The sequence below is a fragment of the Oncorhynchus masou genome, chromosome 9 (genome assembly GCF_036934945.1).
Source record: "Oncorhynchus masou masou isolate Uvic2021 chromosome 9, UVic_Omas_1.1, whole genome shotgun sequence".
Classification (NCBI taxonomy): Eukaryota; Metazoa; Chordata; class Actinopteri; order Salmoniformes; family Salmonidae; genus Oncorhynchus; species Oncorhynchus masou.
The window spans coordinates 66638213-66659485 of NC_088220.1; the positions used below are offsets into that span (position 1 = coordinate 66638213).

At 44.7% G+C, this 21273-nt stretch overlaps 1 protein-coding gene across 1 annotated transcript in view; it reads left to right on the plus strand.

The window, feature by feature from the left end:
- Positions 1 to 12095, plus strand: part of dscamb (Down syndrome cell adhesion molecule b) — a 137590-nt gene extending 125495 nt beyond the window's left edge. Inside the window, exon 33 of the mRNA XM_064975000.1 lies at positions 10850 to 12095. Coding sequence (XP_064831072.1) covers positions 10850 to 11265 — 416 coding nt within the window. The 3' untranslated portion in view covers positions 11266 to 12095. The remainder of the gene's footprint in view (positions 1 to 10849) is intronic.
- Positions 12096 to 21273: the final 9178 nt, after the last annotated feature.

The following is a 21273-nucleotide window of genomic DNA, read 5'->3' on the forward strand; positions in this document are numbered from 1 at the left end:
AGGCTATCTCTGCAGTAGTCTGCAACTCCTCCCCCGTTGGCAGTTCTATCTTGACGGAAGATGTTATAGTTGGGTATGGAAATCTCAGAATTTTTGGTGGCCTTCCTGAGCCAGGACTCAGACACGACAAGGACATCAGGGTTAGCAGAGTGTGCTAAAGCAGTGAGTAAAACAAACTTAGGGAGGAGGCTTCTGATGTTGACATGCATGAAACCAAGGCTTTTTCGATCACAGTAGTCAACAAATGAGGGTGCCTGGGGACATGCAGGGCCTGGGTTTACCTCCACATCACCCGCGGAACAGAGAAGGAGTAGTATGAGGTTTAAAGGCTATCAAAACTGGTCGCCTAGAGCATTGGGGACAGAGAATAAGAGGAGCAGGTTTCTGGGCATGGTAGAATATATTCAGGGCATAATGCGCAGACAGGGGTATGGTGGGGTGCGGGTACAGCGGAGGTAAGCCCAGGCACTGGGTGATGATGAGAGAGGTTGTATCTCTGGACATGCTAGTTGTAATGGGTGAGGTCACCGCATGTGTGGGAGGTGGGACAAAGGAGGTATCAGGGGTATGAAGAGTGGAACTAGGCGCTCCATTGTGAACTAAAACAATGATAACTAACCTGAACAACAGTATACAAGGCATATTGACATTTGAAAGAGACATACAGCGAGGCATACAGTAATCACAGGTGTTGAATTGGGAAAGCTAGCTAAAACAGTAGGTGAGACAACAACAGCTAATCAGCTAGCACAACAACAGCAGGTAAAATGGCGTTGACTAGGCAACGGGGCCGACAGATAAAACATAAACAAGCAGAATGAGGTACCGTGATTAATGGACAGTCTAGCGTGCATCAGCTATGTAGCCAAGTGATCAGTGTCCAGGGGGCAGGGAAGCTGGATTAGTGAGTGTTATCCAGGTTAAAAAAACTAACAATGACTAAATAGCTTGTAGCTAGTTATCTAGTTAGCTTCTGGAGGTTCTTGAGGTTCCTTCGACCTAATGGCTTGGTTTTTGCTCTGACATGCACTGGCAACTGTTGGACCTTATACAGTGGTAGAACAAGTATTTGAACCTTTTGGAATTGCCTGGTCTTCTGTATAAATTGGTCATAAAATTTGATCTGATCTTCATCTAAGTCACAACAATAGACAAACACAGTCTGCTTAAACTAATAACATACAAACAATTGTAGGTTTTCATGTCTTTATTGAACACACCGTGTAAACATTCACAGTGCAGGGAGGAAAAAGTATGTGAACCCTTGGTTTTAATAACTTAATAACTGGTTGGCCCTACTTTGGCAGCAATAACCTCAACCAAACGTTTTCTGTAGTTGCGGATCAGACCTGCAGAAGGAATTTTGGAACATTCCTCTCCAAAATTGTTTCAGTTCAGCAATATTCTTGGGATGTCTGGTGTGAACTGCTCTCTTGAGGTCATGCCACAGCATCTCAATCGGGTTGAAGTCAGGACTTTGACTGGGCCACTCCAGAAGGCGTATTTTCTTCTGTTTAAGCCATTCTGTTGTTGATTTACTTCTGTGTTTTGGGTCATTGTCCAGTTCACCATACTTTACAGTTGGGATGTAGTTTTGATGTTGGTGTGCTGTGCCTTTTTTCTCCACACATAGTGCTGTGTGTTCCTTCCAAACCACTCAACTTTAATTTCATCTGTACACAGAATATTTTGCCAGTAGCGCTGTGGAACATCCAGGTGCTCTTTTGCGTCCTCCCATGAACACCTTTCTTGTTTAGTGTTTAAGTATCGTAGACTTGTCAACAGAGATGTTAGCATGTTCCAGAGATTTCTTTGTCTTTAGCTGACACTCTAAGATTCTTCTTAACCTCATTGAGCGTTCTATGCTGTGCTCTTGCAGTCATCTTTGCAGGACGGCCACTGCTAGGGAGAGTAGCAACAGTACTGTGCTTTCTCCATTTATAGACAATTTGTCTTAGCGTGGACTGATGGACATCATGGCTTTTAGAGTTACTTTTGTAACCCTTTCCAGCTTTATGTAAGTCAACAATTCTTAATCTTGGGTCTTCTGAGATCTCTTGTTCGAAGCATGGCAAATCAGGCAATGCTTCTTATGAATAGCAAAACTCAAATTAGTTTTTTTATAGGGCAGGGCTGCTCTAACCAACATCTCCAATCTCAAGTCATTAGCCTAGGGGTTCACATACTTTTCCCAAACTACACTGTAAATGTTTAAATGATGTATTCAATATCGACAAGAAAAATACTATAATTTGTGTGTCATTAGTTTAAACAGACTGCTGTTGTGACTTAGATGAAGATCAGATCTAATTTTATGTCAAATTTATGCAGAAATCCAGGTAATTCCAAAGGGTTCACATACTTTTTCTTGCCACTGTATAGACAGGTGTGTGCCTTTCCAAAACATGTCCAATCAGTTGAATTTACCACAGGTGGACTCCAATGAAGTTGTAGAAACATCTCAAGGATGATCAATGGAAACAGGATTCACCTGAGCTCAATTTCAAGTCTCATAGCAAAGGGTCTGAATACTTATGTAAATAAGTAAAAATGAAAAAAATACAAGAGAACATTTTAATAACCTGTTTACTCTTTGTCATTATGGGATATTGTGTGTAGGTTGCTGAGGATGATTATTTTTTAATCCATTTTAAAACAAGGCTGAAACGTAACAAAATGTGGAAAAAGTCAGAGTGTGAATACTTTCTGAAGGCACTGTTCATCAAACCCCCCAGCGAGAGACGTATTGCACGGCTGGCAATCATTATTGTGTAGCTGATACAAGTTGTGCCATTACCCACGTACTGCAACTTACGGCATGATGGATTTCAGCTAAGTCAATTCCTAATGAGCTCCCAAAGAAAAGCTTAAATCTATATTTAATTCAATTAAAGCTGGTCACCATTTATCATCTTTACTTGTTTTAATAAAGCCTGTAATATAAACAGTAAATTATGCATGCTCCCCATGAACTCTGGAATTCAGTCACTAAGGTCACATGTAGGATACAATCTACATAGACGAGCCGGTCCTCCTCTGTGTGACGAGGTGGTGATGGTGGCGGTGGTGGTGGGGGATAGTGATTTGGCATTGAAAAGGCCAGTCACTGAAGCCTGCTGATCTCTGGGACCTCAGAAAGATGATTATTGAAGACATCCATTAGAACAGTAATGGAACATTACATGTCTCCCCACCACTCCTAATCAAGTGTAAAATCTTCAGTACGACTCATACATCTCTGGCTACTGGACACGTCTTTGTGAGGAGCTAATTTCCTAAATTAAATACGTAGTTTATTTAGTGGACGAGATACATTTACAGCAGACGTGATTGTATCATCATCCACTGAACCGTGTCCAGGGATGTATTCACTGTTTGCATGGGGGAATACTGTGTAGAGAAGCCCAAGTCTTTTAAAGTGCTGCAGTGTCATTAACTAAATGTAGACTTGGGTTACATCACAGGCTTGGTTTATTCTGGCTCCTGGACAGCAAAGATTCTGTCTCCGAATGAGATTTGAAGCACCTTTCTGCTTCAGTTAACCCCAGGTACAGATGAGGAGAGTTTGAGAGTGGGCAGTGCAGGGCTGTTTGACGTAATAGTCCTGAAGAAATGGAAAGGTGATTTGAATATGAATCTGACAGGTTAATGCAGCAATATCAAAGGATAATAAATCCCGCCATTAAGCCATGAAAAATTATATCGTCCTGAAACCCTTATAGAATCTGTATCCTTCCAACTCAATACGAAAGATTACATTACATTATCCAAACTCAAATCGTATTTCCTCAACTCATTTGATTTCCTATCAAATATATATATATCCTATATCCTATTCCTCAACAATGGGGCCCCACAAGGGTGCGTTCTGAGCCCCCTCCTGTACTCCCTGTTCACCCACGACTGCGTGGCCACGCACGCCTCCAACTCAATCATCAAGTTTGCGGACGACACAACAGTGGTAGGCTTGATTACCAACAACGACGAGACGGCCTACAGGGAGGAGGTGAGGGCCCTCGGAGTGTGGTGTCAGGAAAATAACCTCACACTCAACGTCAACAAAACTAAGGAGATGATTGTGGACTTCAGGAAACAGCAGAGGGAACACCCCCCTATCCACATCGATGGAACAGTAGTGGAGAGAGTAGCAAGTTTTAAGTTCCTCGGCATACACATCACAGACAAACTGAATTGGTCCACTCACACAGACAGCATCGTGAAGAAGGCGCAGCAGCGCCTCTTCAACCTCAGGAGGCTGAAGAAATTCGGCTTGTCACCAAAAGCACTCACAAACTTCTACAGAGGCACAATTGAGAGCATCCTGGCGGGCTGTATCACCGCCTGGTACGGCAACTGCTCCGCCTTCAACCGTAAGGCTCTCCAGAGGGTAGTGAGGTCTGCACAACGCATCATCGGGGGCAAACTACCTGCCCTCCAGGACACCTACACCACCCGATGTTACAGGAAGGCCATAAAGATCATCAAGGACATCTACCACCCGAGCCACTGCCTGTTCACCCCGCTATCATCCAGAAGGCGAGGTCAGTACAGGTGCATCAAAGCTGGGACCGAGAGACTGAAAAACAGCTTCTATCTCAAGGCCATCAGACTGTTAAACAGCCACCACTAACATTGAGTGGCTGCTGCCTACACACTGACACTGACTCAACTCCAGCCACTTTAATAATGGGAACTGATGGGAAATGTTGTAAATATATCACTAGCCACTTTAAACAATGCTACCTTATATAATGTTACTTACCCTACATTATTCATCTCATATGCATACCTATATACTGTACTCTATATCATCGACTGCATCCTTATGTAATACATGTATCACTAGCCACTTTAACTATGCCACTTTGTTTACATATTCATCTCACATGTATATACTGTACTCAATACCATCTACTGTATCTTGCCTATGCTGCTCTGTACCATCACTCACTCATATATCCTTATGTACATATTCTTTATCCCCTTACACTGTGTATAAGACAGTAGATTAGGAATTGTTAGTTAGATTACTTGTTGGTTATTACTGCATTGTCGGAACTAGAAGCACAAGCATTTCGCTACACACGCATTAACATCTGCTAACCATGTGTACACATGTGACAAATAAAATTTGATTTGATTTGATTTGACAGTAAGTAGATACCGTATGAAAATACCCATATGGAATAGAAAATAACGAATAGAAAGTAATCAAGTACTGCTGCCATTGAGAACTGTCCTCCCAGCTCAGTATGTAGTGAGTGCACCCCTCTAACCTTCCTGCCTGGGTACCCCTTTAACCTTCCTGACTGGGCACCCCTCTAACCTTCCTGCCTGGGTACCCCTTTAACCTTCCTGTCTGGGCACCCCTCTAACCTTCCTGCCTGGGTACCCCTTTAACCTTCCTGACTGGGTACCCCTCTAACCTTCCTGACTGGGTACCCCTTTAACCTTCCTGCCTGGGTAACCCTCTAACCTTCCTGCCTGGGTACCCCTCTAACCTTCCTGACTGGTTGTCCCTTTAAACCTTCCTGCCTGGGTACCCCTCTAACCTTCCTGCCTGGGTACCCCTCTAACGTTCCTGACTGGGTACCCCTCTAACCTTCCTGCCTGGGTACCACTCTAACCTTCCTGCCTGGGTACCCCTCTAACCTTCCTGACTGGTTATCCCTTTAAACCTTCCTGCCTGAGTACCCCTATAACCTTCCTGACTGGTTATCCCTTTAAACCTTCCTACCTGGGTACCCCTCTAACCTTCCTGCCTGGGTACCCCTCTAACGTTCCTGACTGGGTACCCCTCAAACCTTCCTGCCTGGGTACCCCTCTAACCTTCCTGACTGGGCACCCCTTTAACCTTCCTGACTGGGCACCCCTCTAACCTTCCTGACTGGGTACCCCTCTAACCTTCCTGACTGAGTACCCCTCTAACCTTCCTGCCTGGGTACCCCTCTAACCTTCCTGACTGGTACCCCTCCAACCTTCCTGACTGGGTACCCCTCAAACCTTCCTGACTGGGTACCCCTTTAACCTTCCTGCCTGGGTACCCCTTTAACCTTCCTGACTTGTACCGCTCTAACCTTCCTGACTGGGTGCCCCTCTAACCTTCCTGCCTGGGTACCACTCTAACCTTCCTGCCTGGGTACCCCTCTAACCTTCCTGACTGGTTATCCCTTTAAACCTTCCTGCCTGGGTACCCCTCTAACCTTCCTGACTGGTTATCCCTTTAAACCTTCCTACCTGGGTACCCCTCTAACCTTCCTGCCTGGGTACCCCTCTAACGTTCCTGACTGGGTACCCCTCAAACCTTCCTGCCTGGGTACCCCTCTAACCTTCCTGATTGGGTACCCCTCTAACCTTCCTGACTGAGTACCCCTCTAACCTTCCTACCTGGGTACCCCTCTAACCTTCCTGACTGGTACCCCTCTAACCTTCCTGACTGGGTACCCCTCAAACCTTCCTGCCTGGGTACCCCTCTAACCTTCCTGACTGGGTACCCCTCTAACCTTCCTGACTGAGTACCCCTCTAACCTTCCTACCTGGGTACCCCTCTAACCTTCCTGACTGGTACCCCTCTAACCTTCCTGACTGGGTACCCCTCTAACCTTCCTGACTGGTACCCCTTTAATCTTCCTGACTGGGTACCACTCCAACCTTCCTGACTGGGTACCCCTCAAACCTTCCTGACTGGGTACCCCTTTAACCTTCCTGCCTGGGTACCCCTTTAACCTTCCTGACTTATACCGCTCTAACCTTCCTGACTGGGTACCCCTCTAACCTTCCTGACTGGTACCCCTCTAACCTTCCTGACTAGGTACCCCTCTAACCTTCCTGACTGGTACCCCTCTTACATTCCTGACTGGGTACCACTCTAACCTTCCTGCCTGGGTACCCCTTTAACCTTCCTGACTGGGTACCCCTTTAACCTTCCTGACTAGGTACCCCTCTCACCTTCCTGACTGGTACCCCTCTTACATTCCTGACTGGGTACCACTCTAACCTTCCTGACTGGTACCCCTCTATCCTTCTTGACTGGGTACCCCTCTAACCTTCCTGGCTGGTACCCCTTTAACCTTCCTGACTGGGTACCCCTCTAACAGTCCTGACTGGGTGCCCCCCTAACCTTCCTGCCTGGGTACCACTCTAACCTTCCTGCCTGGGTACCCCTCTAACCTTCCTGACTGGTTATCCCTTTAAACCTTCCTGCCTGGGTACCCCTCTAACCTTCCTGACTGGTTATCCCTTTAAACCTTCCTACCTGGGTACCCCTCTAACCTTCCTGCCTGGGTACCCCTCTAACGTTCCTGACTGGGTACCCCTCAAACCTTCCTGCCTGGGTACCCCTCTAACCTTCCTGACTGGGTACCCCTCTAACCTTCCTGACTGAGTACCCCTCTAACCTTCCTACCTGGGTACCCCTCTAACCTTCCTGACTGGTACCCCTCTAACCTTCCTGACTGGGTACCCCTCAAACCTTCCTGCCTGGGTACCCCTCTAACCTTCCTGACTGGGTACCCCTCTAACCTTCCTGACTGAGTACCCCTCTAACCTTCCTACCTGGGTACCCCTCTAACCTTCCTGACTGGTACCCCTCTAACCTTCCTGACTGGGTACCCCTCTAACCTTCCTGACTGGTACCCCTTTAATCTTCCTGACTGGGTACCACTCCAACCTTCCTGACTGGGTACCCCTCAAACCTTCCTGACTGGGTACCCCTTTAACCTTCCTGCCTGGGTACCCCTTTAACCTTCCTGACTTATACCGCTCTAACCTTCCTGACTGGGTACCCCTCTAACCTTCCTGACTGGTACCCCTCTAACCTTCCTGACTAGGTACCCCTCTAACCTTCCTGACTGGTACCCCTCTTACATTCCTGACTGGGTACCACTCTAACCTTCCTGCCTGGGTACCCCTTTAACCTTCCTGACTGGGTACCCCTTTAACCTTCCTGACTAGGTACCCCTCTCACCTTCCTGACTGGTACCCCTCTTACATTCCTGACTGGGTACCACTCTAACCTTCCTGACTGGTACCCCTCTATCCTTCTTGACTGGGTACCCCTCTAACCTTCCTGGCTGGTACCCCTTTAACCTTCCTGACTGGGTACCCCTCTAACAGTCCTGACTGGATGCCTCTTTAACCTTCCTGACTGGTACCCCTTTAACCTTCAAGACCGTTACCCCTTTAACCTTCCTGACTTGTACCCCTTTAACCTTCCAGACTGGTACCCCTTTAACCTTCCTGACTGGTACCCCTTTAACCTTCCTGACTGGTACCCCTCTAACCTTCCTGACTTGGTACCCCTCTAACCCTTCCTGACTGGTACCCCCTTCCTAACCTTAACCTTCCTGACTGGTACCCCTCTAACCTTCCTGACTGGTACCCTCAAACCTTCTTGACTGGTACCCCTTTACATTCCTGACTGGGTAACCTTCCTGACTGGTACCCCTTTAACCTTCCTGACTGGTACCCCTTTAACCTTCCTGACTGGATGCCCCTTTAACCTTCCTGACTGGATGCCCCTTTACCCTTCCTGACTGGTACACCTTTAACCTTCCAGACTGGTACCCCTTTAACCTTCCTGACTGGTACCCCTTTAACCTTCCTGACTGGTACCCCTTTAACCTTCCTGGCTGGTACCCCTTTAACCTTCCAGACTGGTACCCCTCTAACCTTCCTGACTGGTACCCCTCAAACCTTCTTGACTGGTACCCCTTTAACCTTCCTGACTGGTACCCCTTTAACCTTCCTGACTGGTACCCCTTTAACCTTCCTGACTGGATGCCCCTTTAACCTTCCTGACTGGATGCCCCTTTACCCTTCCTGACTGGTACACCTTTAACCTTCCAGACTGGTACCCCTTTAACCTTCCTGACTGGTACCCCTTTAACCTTCCTGACTGGTACCCCTTTAACCTTCCTGGCTGGTACCCCTTTAACCTTCCTGACTGAGTACCCCTCTAACCTTCCTGCCTGGGTACCCCTCTAACCTTCCTGACTGGTACCCCTCCAACCTTCCTGACTGGGTACCCCTAAAACCTTCCTGACTGGGTACCCCTTTAACCTTCCTGCCTGGGTACCCCTTTAACCTTCCTGACTTGTACCGCTCTAACCTTCCTGACTGGGTACCCCTCTAACCGTCCTGACTGGTACCCCTCTAACCTTCCTGCCTGGGTACCCCTCTAACATTCCTGACTGGGTGCCCCTCTAACCTTCCTGCCTGGGTACCACTCTAACCTTCCTGCCTGGGTACCCCTCTAACCTTCCTGACTGGTTATCCCTTTAAACCTTCCTGCCTGGGTACCCCTCTAACCTTCCTGACTGGTTATCCCTTTAAACCTTCCTACCTGGGTACCCCTCTAACCTTCCTGCCTGGGTACCCCTCTAACGTTCCTGACTGGGTACCCCTCAAACCTTCCTGCCTGGGTACCCTCTAACCTTCCTGACTGGGTACCCCTCTAACCTTCCTGACTGAGTACCCCTCTAACCTTCCTGCCTGGGTACCCCTCTAACCTTCCTGACTGGTACCCCTCTAACCTTCCTGACTGGGTACCCTCTAACCTTCCTGACTGGTACCCCTTTAATCTTCCTGACTGGGTACCACTCCAACCTTCCTGACTGGGTACCCCTCAAACCTTCCTGACTGGGTACCCCTTTAACCTTCCTGCCTGGGTACCCCTTTAACCTTCCTGACTTATACCGCTCTAACCTTCCTGACTGGGTACCCCTCTAACCTTCCTGACTGGTACCCCTCTAACCTTCCTGACTAGGTACCCCTCTAACCTTCCTGACTGGTACCCCTCTTACATTCCTGACTGGGTACCACTCTAACCTTCCTGCCTGGGTACCCCTTTAACCTTCCTGACTGGGTACCCCTTTAACCTTCCTGACTAGGTACCCCTCTCACCTTCCTGACTGGTACCCCTCTTACATTCCTGACTGGGTACCACTCTAACCTTCCTGACTGGTACCCCTCTATCCTTCTTGACTGGGTACCCCTCTAACCTTCCTGGCTGGTACCCCTTTAACCTTCCTGACTGGGTACCCCTCTAACAGTCCTGACTGGATGCCTCTTTAACCTTCCTGACTGGTACCCCTTTAACCTTCCAGACCGGTACCCCTTTAACCTTCCTGACTTGTACCCCTTTAACCTTCCAGACTGGTACCCCTTTAACCTTCCTGACTGGTACCCCTTTAACCTTCCTGACTGGTACCCCTTTAACCTTCCTGGCTGGTACCCCTTTAACCTTCCAGACTGGTACCCCTCTAACCTTCCTGACTGGTACCCCTCTAACCTTCCAGACCGGTACCCCTTTAACCTTCCTGACTTGTACCCCTTTAACCTTCCAGACTGGTACCCCTTTAACCTTCCTGACTGTTACCCCTTTAACCTTCCTGACTGGTACCCCTTTAACCTTCCTGGCTGGTACCCCTTTAACCTTCCAGACTGGTACCCCTTTAACCTTCCTGACTGGATGCCCCTTTAACCTTCCTGACTGGATGCCCCTTTAACCTTCCTGACTGGATGCCCCTTTACCCTTCCTGACTGGTACACCTTTAACCTTCCAGACTGGTACCCCTTTAACCTTCCTGACTGGTACCCCTTTAACCTTCCTGGCTGGTACCCCTTTAACCTTCCAGACTGGTACCCCTCTAACCTTCCTGACTGGTACCCCTATAACCTTCCTGACTGGTACCCCTTTAACCTTCCTGACTGGATGCCCCTTTAACCTTCCTGACTGGTACCCCTTTAACCTTCCTGACTGGATACCCCTCTAACAGTCCTGACTGGTACCCCTTTAACCTTCCTGACTGGGCACCCCTGTAACCGCCTCTCTGGTCTCTTCCCTCAGGAGGAGAGCTGGTGCACCTGCCCCCGTACCTACGAATGGACTTCCTGTTAAACCGTGGCTCTGCATCGGGAGGCCGGGGGTCCAATGGTGGTAACGGAGGAAGAGAAGGAGGAGGAGGGGAGACAGGGGCGTTGGGTCAGGTGTGTTTGGAGCCCCAGAAGAGCCGCACACTGAAACGGCCCCCGCTCCTGGAACCCACACCCATGGAGGTGCCCACATCCAGGGAGGTGCAGCAGTGGCAGCCAGGGACTGCCTCCACCCTGCCCCAGCGTGAGCCCACTGGCCGTGAGGCCACCGGAGACCTGGCCCAAGCCCCGGCTGTCAAGCTCAGCAGCTCACAGGAGTCCCTGCTAGAGTCCAGAGGACACTTAAAACAGAGCAACAACCCCTACGCAAAGTCCTACACACTGGTATAACACAAGGAGTTACGTTACACACCGGGACTTAGACTGTAACCTGTACTGCAGCTCTACACAGAGAGCTGGCACGGAACAATGATGATGATGGACACTTTTCAACAACGACTAATATATATTTCTGATTCCAAGTGGATGCGTTACTTTGGTTCTTTCTGTATTTCTTTCTCTTGCTTTCTTTCGTTCTTTCTCTTCTCTATTCCTTTCTTTTATTCTTTTGTTCTTGCTCCCTTCTTTCCTCTTCTGGCTCTCTGATTTCTCAGTTTTATTTTCTATTTGAGTATTCTTTTATTCTAAACACCATATGAAAATTGCCAAAATAATGTATTTAAATTTGACAGAGAAAAATACTATTGAATTTATATCAATGATAATTATAGTCATTATTATTATTATATATTAAAATGTAAAAATGTCTAAAAACAAGAAGAAGAAGAGGAAGAGGACTCTGGAGCACTCTGCAGGAGGATATTGCTTTCTTCATTTATTTATTTTGTTTGTCGCAGTGTGATCAAATCGATGATTGGATAGCTGGCGGTTTTTCAATAATGAGAGGAGCCAAGGAAAATAACTGCATTAAAGCTGAACCTGTCTGTCCATGCCTTTGACTCAATCTACTCAGATAGATTGTTACTACATTCTTCAACCTTTCCAATGACTGCATGGGGACTGATCTATGACAATTTACAGGAATGGCTGGAAAATCCAAAAGAGAATTTTGTCACACTATGAAAATTATACAATGTGAATATATATAAAAGAGATCACTTTTATTTGTGGATATTACAGGGAAAATGATTTGGTTAATAAAGTCCTTAGTCATGTTTGCACACGTGGGTTTGATTTGAGATTTGGACAATACTGCTTATTCTCTTTCTTCCTCCATCTCTAACCCTCTCAGCCACCACAGAGCCTAGCATACCGATCGCTCCATAGCCTGTGTGTTGTGTAACACAAGCACCCTTCACTATGTAGACACTGCAATAATATTTAGGGTGTATACATGATAAATGACTCTGAACAGGTCACCTGGATCGGATGTCTCACATTATATTAGCTAGTAGAGGGCAAGCAGGGTATAGACATCACTGCTCCCTATCAGACCTCAGGGGTATCTGACTCCATTGATCCGCTCCCCCTTAGTGCAGAGGGCTCTCTGGTTAAATAGGTATGATTTATCCACACTAGTGATGACTTATTGGTATGTGGATAACTGTGGCAATCCAATACATGCATCACCTGAAAGCCCAGATCTAATGTTAACGCTGCAGTGAAGGGTATTGACTAGACATATCTGTCAGCATTGTGACCTTATTTCAGGGAGATGACAAACTAGTGAAAGATGAGACTTCCTGTGTCTTAGTTTATGTTTTGGGGTCATTTAAGTCCGTTAGCACTGGTTGTATCTAACTGAATATTGGGCTCTTTTCATTTGACTTCTCAACAGGCTCTCACTGGGTTTGATCTGACTTCTCAACATGGCTCTCACTGGGTTTGATCTGACTTCTCAACATGGCTCTCACTGGGTTTGATCTGACTTCTCAACATGGCTCTCACTGGGTTTGCCTGGAGTTGTCACCCCCAACAGGGGGCGCTGTGTAGTCACTCAACACAGCACCTCTGTGACAATACATGAGGAGAAATTGGTTTTGCTAGAGAGGGCTGTACAGTATTTAAACAGATTTTGACATTCTTATGGGAAGCTTCAAGGGCAGGACAAGAACACGCGGTCGTCTATCCATCCGTTTGAACCGTCGCTAGACTCTACCACACAGAACCCAATAAATGATTCATCCCCACACCGACACTGGGTCCCAGATCAGGTTCACATTGTCACACACCGATCACCCTATGCCGGAGTATGGGGCACCACACACACACATACACAGCACTATGCCTCTACAGGGAGTAGTAGTGACATCTTAATGAATCTACTACCTCTCTGGAAAGTTAGGTTTTGTTTCCTGCCCAAGTGGGTGTACTTGTAGACAGACCATCTATAATGTAGCACTGGAGATCTGATGATATTCTCCACTGAGTCTGAGTCGTCACATCACAGCTATGGGGCTTTTGTGATGACAGATATGGGCACTTGGTGTGGGAAAATATGTTGTGTTTAGAAAATCATAGGAGCCTTTTATTGAGCCTTTTATGTGTCCCACATCTTCAGTACATGATGACATATTCCTAATTGACTTGATATCATGTATATACTGTACATACTAACATGATGTAACTGGGGAGAAGATAATCCTCTCTTGATGTGGGAAGTGTGGTTATAACTCGTCTTTTCTACATATCGTCGCTGTCTGATGAAAATACATTTTGTTTTACATGTATTAAAAGCAGTAACCCGTCAATGTACTCTGAACATTTTATAACACTAGGACCATGCAAATGTATTCAAAATATTCAAAATAGGTTCTGATGTTTTATAATTGTATGTTTGTTAAAGGGAAATAAGGGTAATTTTTTTTCAATTTCCTATCAAGTTTCTGTTTTGGAGAGTAGAGGTTTTCATCAGACATCAACAATATGCTCCTATGTACAGTATATGCCTCATGACAGCGATAAGTAAGTGTCATGTACAGTAGTGAATTTAATATACGAGTGCTGATTTCACTCTCATACAGTAAGTATAGAATGGAGGAATAGAGTGCTTCTGTTCCTCTGACCGGAGCCCATTATTCCACCTCCCAATGCGCACAACGGAGAGAGAAGCTCCAAATCTAATCAGATTTTAGAGACACGATGACCTTCCCCTGGGGAAAGAAGACGTGAATGCCTCACCGTGTCAATCAGGAGAGATTCACACCTTGCCGTTAAATCATAGCCTGCATCCAAATGTAAAAAGGGTGTTACTTATAGTATAAGCTAATGAGCTCATTCAGTAAGGGTCATTGGGGTTCGTAAGTGATAGCATACAGTTGAAGTCGGAAGTTTACATACACTTAGGTTGGAGTCATTTATACTCGTTTTTTAACCACTCCACAAATTTCTTGTTAACAAACTATAGTTTTAGCAAGTCGGAATGGACATCTACTTTATGCATGACACAAGTAATTGTGTTGTTTACAGACAGATTATTTAACCTATAATTCACAGTATCATAATTCCAGTGGGTCAGAAGTTTTACATACACTATGTTGACTGTGCCTTTAAACAGCTTGGGGGGGGGGGGAAATGATGTCATGGCTTTAGAAGCTGCTGATAGAATAATTGACATCATTTGAGTCAATTGGAGGTGTACCTGTGGATGTAATTCAAGGCCTGCCTTCAAAGTCAGTGCCTCTTTGCTTGACATCGTGGGAAAATCAAAAGAAATCAGCCAAGACCTCAGAAAGAAAATTGTAGACCTCCACAAGTCTGGTTCATCCTTGGGAGCAATTTCAAAACAGCTGAAGGTACCACGTTTATCTGTACAAACAATAGTACGCAAGTATAAACACCATGGGACCACGCAGCTACCATACCGCTCAGGAAGGAGACATGTTCTGTCTCCTAGAGATGAATGTACTTTGGTGAGAAAAGTGCAAATCAATCCCAGAACAACAGCAAAGGACCTTGTGAAAATGCTGCAGGATACAGGTACAAAAGTTTCTATATCCACAGTAAAACGAGTCCTATATTGACAACCTGAAAGGCCGCTCAGCAAGGAAGAAGCCACTGCCCCAAAACCGCCATAAAAAAGCCAGACTACGGTTTGCAACTGCACATGGGGACAAAGATCATACATTTTGGAGAAATATCCTCTGGTCTGATGAATCAAAAACAGAACTGTTTGGCCATAATGACCATTGTTATGTTTGGAGGGAAAAGGGGGAGGCTTGCAAGCCGAAGAACACTATCCCAACTGTGAAGCACGGGGGTGGCAGCATCATGTTGTGGGGTTGCTTTGCTGCAGGTGGGACTGGTGCACTTCACAAAATAGATGGCATCATGAGGGAGGAAAATTATGTGGATATATTGAAGCAACATCTGAAGAAATCAGTCAGGAAGTTAAAGCTTGGTCACAAATGGGTCTTCCAAATGGACAATGACCTCAAGCGTACTTCCAAAGTTGTGGCAAAATGGCTTAAGTACAACAAAGTCAAGATATTGGAGTGGCCATCACAAAGCGCTGACCTCAGGCTCATGGAAATTTGTTGGCAGAACTGAAAAAGTGTTTGACCCAAGTTAAACCATTTAAATGCAATGCTACCAAATACTAATTGAGTGTATGTAAACTTCTGACCACTGGGAATGTGATGAAAGAAATAAAAGCTGAAATAAATCGTTCTCTCTATTATTCTGACATTTAAGATTCTTTAAATAAAGTGGTGATCCTACTGACCTAAGATAGAGAATTCTTCTAGGATTAAATGTCAGGAATTGTGAAAAACTGGGTTTAAATGTATTTGGTTAAGGTGTATGTAAACTTCTGACTTCAACTGTAGGTTTGTAGCACAGTGTTCAAGGATCATGCAGCCTCACAGTGAGTGAATGTACAGTAGAGGAGGGGTTTCATTAACCACTTTGAGATGAGCTGAAATTCTGAAGTTGTGTGTGTGCGAGCTGATTCAGAGATAATGCAGATCAGAGATAATGCACTGGGGATAATGCACTATTGGTTAGGGAGGCTCTGAGGGGATTGTGCTGCAGTGTCAGTCTAGGCAGGTTTGGAATAGACCACCACTCTCCACTAAGCCTCATAATGAGGTGCCAGAAGAACATGCATCAGACGGGGGCAATGTGGAGCTCATAAAATACTGGGCATCTCCCTGGAGGTAACCCTGTGCTACTTTCATCTGTCAGCCCTTGTCCTACTCACAAGATCAGTCTTCCCACAATTTCCTTCTGACGTTCTCTCCCTTTCTCCTCACTCTTCTCTCTCCTCGCTCTATCGATCCTGAAGCTGTCTTGTCCTTGTCCTAACTGAAGGATCTGATTTGTGCCTCTGGATGCTTCTGACAAGAAATGGTCTCTCGAACATTTATCATCAAACTGGACTAGGTGGGAGACTTGGTTGGGTTGGCATCCTCCTGGCGAGGGGGTGGATTTATCATCTTTATGCCACATAACTGTATTCATCTCCTGGCCCCCCCATCCCAACTTCCTCTGAAGTAGGCCTACAAACCAAATGAACCATGGCGGCGGTCTGAGGTTTACAAGCAACCCGCAAGTGCAAGCTACAAGTTTATTAACTGTTCTCTTAAATCAGCCAGACAGAATTCTCCACAATGATCAGCTAGAGGAATATGCAGCTCATTGATGGTGAGATATTGATTGGTCCAGGGTAGACCGGTCTTGATTGCCGGGTGACTTTCTTGAATCCTCTTTATTAATTCCTTTTAATAACTATCCATACAGTATGGGGGCTATACAGTACATGAGGGACTGCAAATTAATCAAATGTGTGGTCATGTGTAGTGGTGGTGAGGGATGTCATTAGGACCGTTCACAACCTACCTCATACCTTATAGTACCTCATGTTCACCTCATTATCAGTATATTATAGTACCGCATCAGTATCGTATAGTACCTCATTATCAGTATTGTATAGTATCTCATTATCAGTATCTTTTAGTACCTCATCAGTATATTATAGTACCTCATCATCAGTATCTTATAGAACCCCATCAGTATCGTATAGTACCTCATTATCAGTATACTTTAGTACCTCATCAGTATTGTATAGTACCTCATTATCAGTATACTTTAGTACCTCATCAGTATTGTATAGTACCTCATTATCAGTCTACTTTAGTACCTCATCAGTATTGTATAGTACCTCATTATCAGTATCTTATAGTACCTCATTAGTATCGTATAGTACCACGTTATCAGTATCTTATAGTTCCTCATTATCAGTATATTATAGTAGCTCATTATCATTATATTATAGTACCTCATTATCAGTATCTTATAGTACCTCATCAGTATTGTATAGTACCTCATTATCAGTATCGTATAGTTCCTCCTTATCAGTATCTTATAGTACCTCATTATCATTATATTATACTACCTCATTATCACATGTAAGATGTTCTATTGTTCTGTGAGTAGTGCCTCTATTCTACAAGATTTATCAATGTTATTTGTGGTTCCTATTCACTGATCGTTGAAGGTGTGTCCATGTAGATTCAAGGCATGTTTTGGGTCAGTTCAGGACTTCTCTGTATATAGGACATCCTTAGTGACTGTCATACAGTCCTTGTCAAACAAATGAGTGTCTGGGGTAAAACATGTAAGTAGACCAGTCTGCCTGGAGTTGGTCAAACAATTTTAGATTGCCTGCTGCTAGTCACCCCTGGGATGATGTTTCTACACTAACATTAAGGACACTTAACACTCTGTCTGACCTATACAGCAGTACTTCCAAAGACTTTCTATGCTCTTGGGGATTCTCCCCAATTTTCCTTAACTCTGAAATATATTTAGCATTTTGATCATTAAGAAGAGGGCATTCATTACACTTATGTGTGTTTTACTTGGTAAAATGGTCCCTTTACTTGAGCGAGGCCATAGAAGCCGAAACCATCAGAGATGGTCAGGTTGCTGTTGCAAGATTATTCTGAGCATGATGACTGTTACAGTAACAACACATCTATTCCGATCTTCATATTCACATGATCTGACTAAATCCAGCTATTACCACCAGAATGAACAACAAAAGTGCTGTTATATACATGTACTGTAGATGTTCAACCTTGAGACAGTCAGGCCTGCTACGAGAGTTGGCCTTTTTCTTTGTTTGCTGACCCGCTTTGGAGAAAATCTGGCAATTTGGAGAGATTACACATATGCGTAGGGATTTTTTCACCATTGTAATGACCACAAAATGCTGCAATACATGCTTTTTTTCACACAACAGGGAAATCCATGTTGTAGACATTCGTACAGTGTCTTTTCATTCTATACCTTCTAATCTTTAAGATACAGTTCTTGTTTCTAATTGGAAATACATATTAATGCATGTAGGAATTCCAAAAAGATAAGGGGAGCAACGTGAAATGCTGTGAAATCAATTAAAAAAATGTCAGGATGAACACACCTGAGAACTATGTCTATAATGGGATGGTGAACAGTTGTGACCCAATACAGTGGTTAGAAATACTCAGTAGTTCAGGGGTGGCCCAGAATGAGTGAGGCTACTGGAGCAACTTAGCTGCTGGCTGCACCAATCATTTCTAGGCCATTGTTCAAGGTGGAAGAAAAGAGAGTTCTCAATTACTTACAGTATGGAAACACAGAGGTTTGAATGAGATTATATTATAATGGGGATCACTGTCCTTTCAAAAACACTGAGCCATAGTTTATTCATGTTTGACCTTGAAATTAATTTATACCTTTTGAAATGAATAGGTCCATTTTCGTGAGGTTTAATCAAATTTATTGACAAGTTCACTGTTAGATTATTTGTCTTGGTGGATCTCCTTCAGGGTGTTAGTATTGATTTTAGATCTATTAGTCCAATATCATTCTGTTTAAGTAGCCTGTTCTGAGAACGTTCAACCTTCTCTAAATGCAAAGTTGATCATTCTCCACACAGAGAGCAATACCTGTGGTGTGAGAGTTAATCTGAAGGTAACACAGACAAAGGCATTGTTTGTTAAGTAGTACATGTACCTCCATCCCAGAGGAACTCCCTGGCCACCATTCACATTGATTTCAGGCCAAGTAAGTAAAATGACAACCATTGCCAAGCACTCACGTCCAGACTTGCAATGCACTACGTCACGTTGTTATATTCCATCTCTGACAGGCCAGCTTGAAAACTGAATCCTGGCTGATTCCATTATGGCCCCTAGCCCTAACCCTAACCTTAGCATCATGTCCACATCCTGGTTCAACTGTAACCTTCAACCCTGACCCTAACCCTAACCCTAGCTTCATGTGTTCTGTGGGTTACTGGCACCGGCCCAGTTTGATAGTGACGCTGAGATTCATTCAAAGTTTTAATCAGGCTTTCAGAGTAACAGCAGGATTCAGCTTTGTTCAGCACTGTCAAAAAATGCAAACAAATGCATTCAGAATCAAGTTTCTGTTCAAGCTATCAGCATTCAATTTCCACTGTCCCCAAGGATAAGCGTTTGCTATGTAAGAGGATCTAGGGAAACTCAGAAAAAGTTTCAGGCTCTCGGATTGATCAAAAGTGACTTGAGTGGAGCTGAAGAACAAAAAAGCTGAGGATCAGTGAAGGTAAACTTCATTCAATTTTGTGGAAGCTATTAATGTAGCGCTGAAGTTCAAATATAATCCCCATGTGGAATTTTCCCATTAGTATATAACATGGAGCTATATCTTGAGTGATGAACCTCTCAACACAATCATTTTTTTACACAAATATTATTTTCTAGTGAACCAAGTCCATATCATTGCGACTATTATTAGTAGCTGAAAATATAAATTATAATGAATGAAATCTACAGTAGGCTTTGGCTATAATCAATCTTTTTTTCCGCTGCTGTCTAAACCTGTACATTCACTCAACAGAGGAAACGTTGGGGAAAGAGATGGGGGAAGTGCGTGGATCGCTTCTGTCTGGAGAACCTAAGCTCTCATTATGGAAGGATACCCCTCAACAGGAACTCAGGAAGTGATCTGCACATTATTTGCTTTTATTTTCTGGAAATATATTTAGAAGAAGTAGGTCGGTGCAGCGATGCAAGGCACAATAACTGAACTGTCAGTTCCCATAACAATATGGATGATTAATTATTATCAGTAACTGTGAAATGAATTTGTGTATTTGTCCAGTCTGGAATAGGAGGAATGGTAGTGTACATACATTATAGTGTTGCTTTAAAATGGAAGTACAGTACAGGGGAAATATTTTTGATGGAGTACACTCATCCATGAGTGATAATATTCCTCTATGGAGGATATATTACATTTCACTGCTATGACAACCATAGAAATCTGTTTCTATGATGACAAGAACATGCCCTTGAAAGGTTTTCTATCAAAAGAGTAGACAAACAGTATCAGTATTCAGATGGGCTCTCCCTCTGTTGAAATATTGAGTGTATTATGTGTGAAAGTGTCCCCCTAACACATCATACAGTATATGTCTATGTGTAACACCACACGTCCATTATACTCTATGTTTCTCAAAACAGGTGTTGTTTTTCCCTCAAGATTGTGGAACGAGATTAAGTTTCTTCATCTGAGAGATGCTGCTGATTTTAGGGCCAATCCAACTAATGTCTGGGATGTGAAGCTTTGTGCCGGCTGGCTGACCCCATGGTGCTTCAATCTAATTCCAATTTATAGGTGAGAGAAGGGCGCCAGCCTGGGCCTCTCCAGTTGGGTATCTGCAGCCCAGTGGCGATGCTAATGACAGAGTTCCCCCATCCCAATCCTCATCCCCGACCTGTCAGCCTCCACTCTCTCCCTCCAACATCATCCCACCAGGAAGGAGAGGATTGCTGTTCCAGGTACTTGTCTCAAAAGCCCTGATCTTGTCCATACTCTGATTTTGCCCACATTTTTGGACAGATGTAGAGGATTAAAAGACACATTGTGATCTGATTGTGATCAGATGTTTCTGACCACCTCAGGAGGTAGCCAGGCGGAAGGTAGTCTCAAGGTTAGAGCATTGGGCCAGAAACCGGAAGGTCGCTGGTTTGAAACCCTGAGCCGACAAGGTGAAAAATACGTCACTGTGCAAGGCCAAATCCAATTGCTCTAGGGGCGCTGGACAATGGTGACCTCGGCTGTAACCCCACTCCCTGCAGGTGTCTCAGGAGGCGTTGGGATATGCAAGAAACACATTTCCATGACACACTTGTAGAAGTGTGAAACAGGACAAATACAAGCACCCGCCCAAATGATTAATTAACCTAAAAGTGTAAATGGATCTGGACAGTGAAGCCATTTAAATCATCATTATATCACTTAGGACATCAATATGTGTCTTAAAATAAATAAATACATGTTTGCAAACGGAGGGTGTATCATTCATTCTAGTCACAATGCAGACACAGTGGATGGACAAGCGATACATTTTATTACCATATGTAAACG